Source organism: Bison bison, unplaced genomic scaffold, assembly GCF_000754665.1.
Source record: "Bison bison bison isolate TAMUID 2011002044 unplaced genomic scaffold, Bison_UMD1.0 scf7180017864155, whole genome shotgun sequence".
Taxonomy (NCBI): Eukaryota; Metazoa; Chordata; class Mammalia; order Artiodactyla; family Bovidae; genus Bison; species Bison bison.
Genome location: NW_011494727.1, coordinates 1,998,974 through 2,001,966, shown reverse-complemented (window position 1 = coordinate 2,001,966; position 2,993 = coordinate 1,998,974). Strand labels below are relative to the sequence as shown.

The 2,993-nt window shown below is 57.6% G+C and overlaps 1 protein-coding gene across 1 annotated transcript in view; it reads left to right on the top strand.

Moving 5' to 3' along the window:
- The window catches only part of FURIN (furin (paired basic amino acid cleaving enzyme)), a 10,062-nt gene that overhangs the window by 3,244 nt on the left and 3,825 nt on the right, over positions 1 to 2,993 (top strand). The window contains exons 6-11 of the mRNA XM_010841140.1: positions 14 to 186; positions 701 to 913; positions 1,913 to 2,013; positions 2,130 to 2,233; positions 2,323 to 2,440; positions 2,543 to 2,722. Coding sequence (XP_010839442.1) covers positions 14 to 186; positions 701 to 913; positions 1,913 to 2,013; positions 2,130 to 2,233; positions 2,323 to 2,440; positions 2,543 to 2,722 — 889 coding nt within the window. The remainder of the gene's footprint in view (positions 1 to 13; positions 187 to 700; positions 914 to 1,912; positions 2,014 to 2,129; positions 2,234 to 2,322; positions 2,441 to 2,542; positions 2,723 to 2,993) is intronic.

Genomic DNA, 2,993 nt, shown 5'->3' with positions numbered 1-2,993 from the left:
CCTCTGTGGCCAGGGGTGCGCATGCTGGATGGCGAAGTGACAGATGCCGTGGAGGCACGCTCGCTGGGCCTGAACCCCAACCACATCCATATCTACAGTGCCAGCTGGGGCCCCGAGGACGACGGCAAGACCGTGGATGGGCCAGCCCACCTGGCTGAGGAGGCCTTCTTCCGGGGGGTCAGCCAGGTGAGGTGGGGGTCCTGTCCCAGCCCTGGAAACCAGGCCCGGCCTCAGGGGGCAAAGTAGGCACTGTCTTTGCCATGCTTCGCCTTTGTGTTTTTCTGTTGCTATTTATTTACTCTTGTGTTTAATTTATACAAAGCACGTTTATTAAAACGTGAAGGACAGGAAGAGAAAAGTAAATGCTAATTGCCCATAACTCCCACTCCAGTATTCTTGCCTGGAGAATCCTCATGGACAGAGGAGACAGTGCATGGAGTCACACACAACAGAGTGACTAAGCATAGCACGCAGCATCACTCTCCAGAATCACTACTCTGAAGATTTTGGTAGTGGACTGGGTCTCTGTGTAAAAAGAGATGAGAGAGATCTACCAGGGGTCTCCTTGGGGGAAGGGGCTGGATAGAGCGTCGCTGGAGAAGGATGCTTCAGCCTTCCTAGTCTCAAGCAGCATCTTCCCACCAGGCCCTCCCTCCCCTAAGTCCTGTTCTTGTGTGACCCCAACCTGCTCTGTCCACAGGGCCGCGGGGGTCTGGGCTCCATCTTTGTCTGGGCCTCGGGGAACGGGGGCCGGGAACATGACAGCTGCAATTGCGACGGCTACACCAACAGCATCTACACGCTGTCCATCAGCAGCGCCACACAGTTCGGCAACGTGCCCTGGTACAGTGAGGCCTGCTCGTCCACGCTGGCCACCACCTACAGTAGTGGCAACCAGAATGAGAAGCAGATCGTGAGTCTCTTCCCGGGAGGGGGCTGGGGAAATGGGGCTGCTCGCTTTCTGGCTCTGCCCGGGGCCGCCTTTCTGACCCTATCTGCCTTCTACCCACACGTGGCTGGGCGGTGGTGGCGAAGGCATCATGGGATGGGAGCTAGGGGACCTCTCTAAGACTCTTGAGGGTCACGGAGCCACTGGTGAAGCCCTTGATAAAACTCTCCCTAAAAACATGCATCGCTCTCTTTTTTATTTGTTTTAACAATCTATTTGGGCTTCCCTGGTGGCTCAGACAGTAAAGAATCTGCCTGCAATGCAGGAGACATGAGTTTGATCCCTGGGTGGAGAAGATCCCCTGGAGAAGGGAATGGCAACACACTCCAGCATTCTGGCCTGGAGAATGCCATGGACAGAGGAGCCTGGCAGGCTACAGTCCATAGGGTTGCAAAGAATTGGACACAACTGAGTGACCTATAATTTCATTTATGTATGTATTTTTGGCTGTCCTAGGTCTTTGTTGCTGCTCCGGCTTTTCTCTAGTTGTGACAAGCGGGGACTACTTTCTAGTTGCAATGGGAGGGCTTCTCATTTTGGTGGCTTCTCTTGTGGTGCATGGGCTTTAGGGTGCTTGGGCTTCAGTAGTTTTGGCATGTGGGCTCAGTACTTGTGGTGCACAGGCTTGGTTGCTCCACAGCATGTGGGATCTTCTCGACCCAGAGATTGAACCCATGTCTCCTGCATTTGCAGGCGGATTCTGTATACCACTGAGCCACCAGGGAAGCCCTGCATTGCTCTCAGTGATCTCCAACCTTTAGTTCAGCCCTCTTATTCTTTGGGAAACTGAGGCCCAGAAAGAAACAGGCATTGTCCTGTTGGCAGTGAGTTAGCAAGGCAGCAAATGGGAACAAGGCATCTTGGCCCTGGCTCCCCAGGGCCTGTGGCCAGAGGGAGGGCAGCCAGGTGGCCCCTCTGGTGTCCTCCCCACGTCACATGCCCAACGTCATCATCCTCCTGTAGGTGACCACTGACCTGCGGCAGAAGTGTACAGAGTCTCACACGGGCACCTCTGCGTCTGCCCCACTGGCAGCAGGCATCATCGCTCTCACCCTGGAGGCCAAGTGAGTGGTGGGGACCGAGGGGCGAGCCTGTCCCCACTAGCGCCCCCTGCAGGGCAGCCCTCGAACTCCAGCCGGAGTCTCTGAAGAGACTGAGCCTTTCGGTCCCTCCTTTGCAGTAAGAACCTCACTTGGCGGGACATGCAGCACTTGGTAGTCCGGACCTCAAAGCCAGCCCACCTCAACGCCAACGACTGGGCCACCAATGGTGTGGGCCGCAAAGGTGAGGGCACCGTGCTCCCTGGGCTGGATTGAGGGTCCTGGGGGGCTGCTCTGTGCCCCCCAGCTGACCCCGTCCCTCGTGCCCCACAGTGAGCCATTCGTACGGCTACGGGCTGTTGGACGCCGGCGCCATGGTGGCTCTGGCCCAGAACTGGACGACGGTGGCCCCTCAGCGGAAATGCACCATCGACATCCTCACTGAGCCCAAGTGAGGGCTGGATCCCGGCTGGGAGGAGGGGCAGGGTGGACCCAAGGGTCGCCGTGGTGCCTGCTGGCCCCCCTCTCACAGCCCATCACGTGCTCCTTGCAGGGACATCGGGAAGCGGCTGGAGGTGCGGAAGACCGTGACCGCCTGCCTGGGGGAGCCCAGCCACATCACGCGGCTGGAGCATGCTCAGGCACGGCTCACCCTGTCCTACAACCGCCGCGGTGACCTTGCCATCCACCTGGTCAGCCCCATGGGCACCCGCTCCACCCTGCTGGCTGCCAGGTACTTGCCCTCTCTCCCGCCCAGCCTGTCCTGTCCCTTGGGTCCACGTGCACTCACTCATGGACTCACACAGCCCCGATGGTCCACAAATACTTCTGCATGGGGTAAACGCTGACGTTTTTGGGAGGGATGGTTTATGTCCTATGGGATTGTCCCATATTGCAGGAATCCCTGAGTCTACCCATGACATGCCACATCTGTGTGCCTCCCCATGTGTAGTCTGCATGTAGTTTTCCCTTGCATGTTTCCAGAATGTTCCAGCTGAGAACAT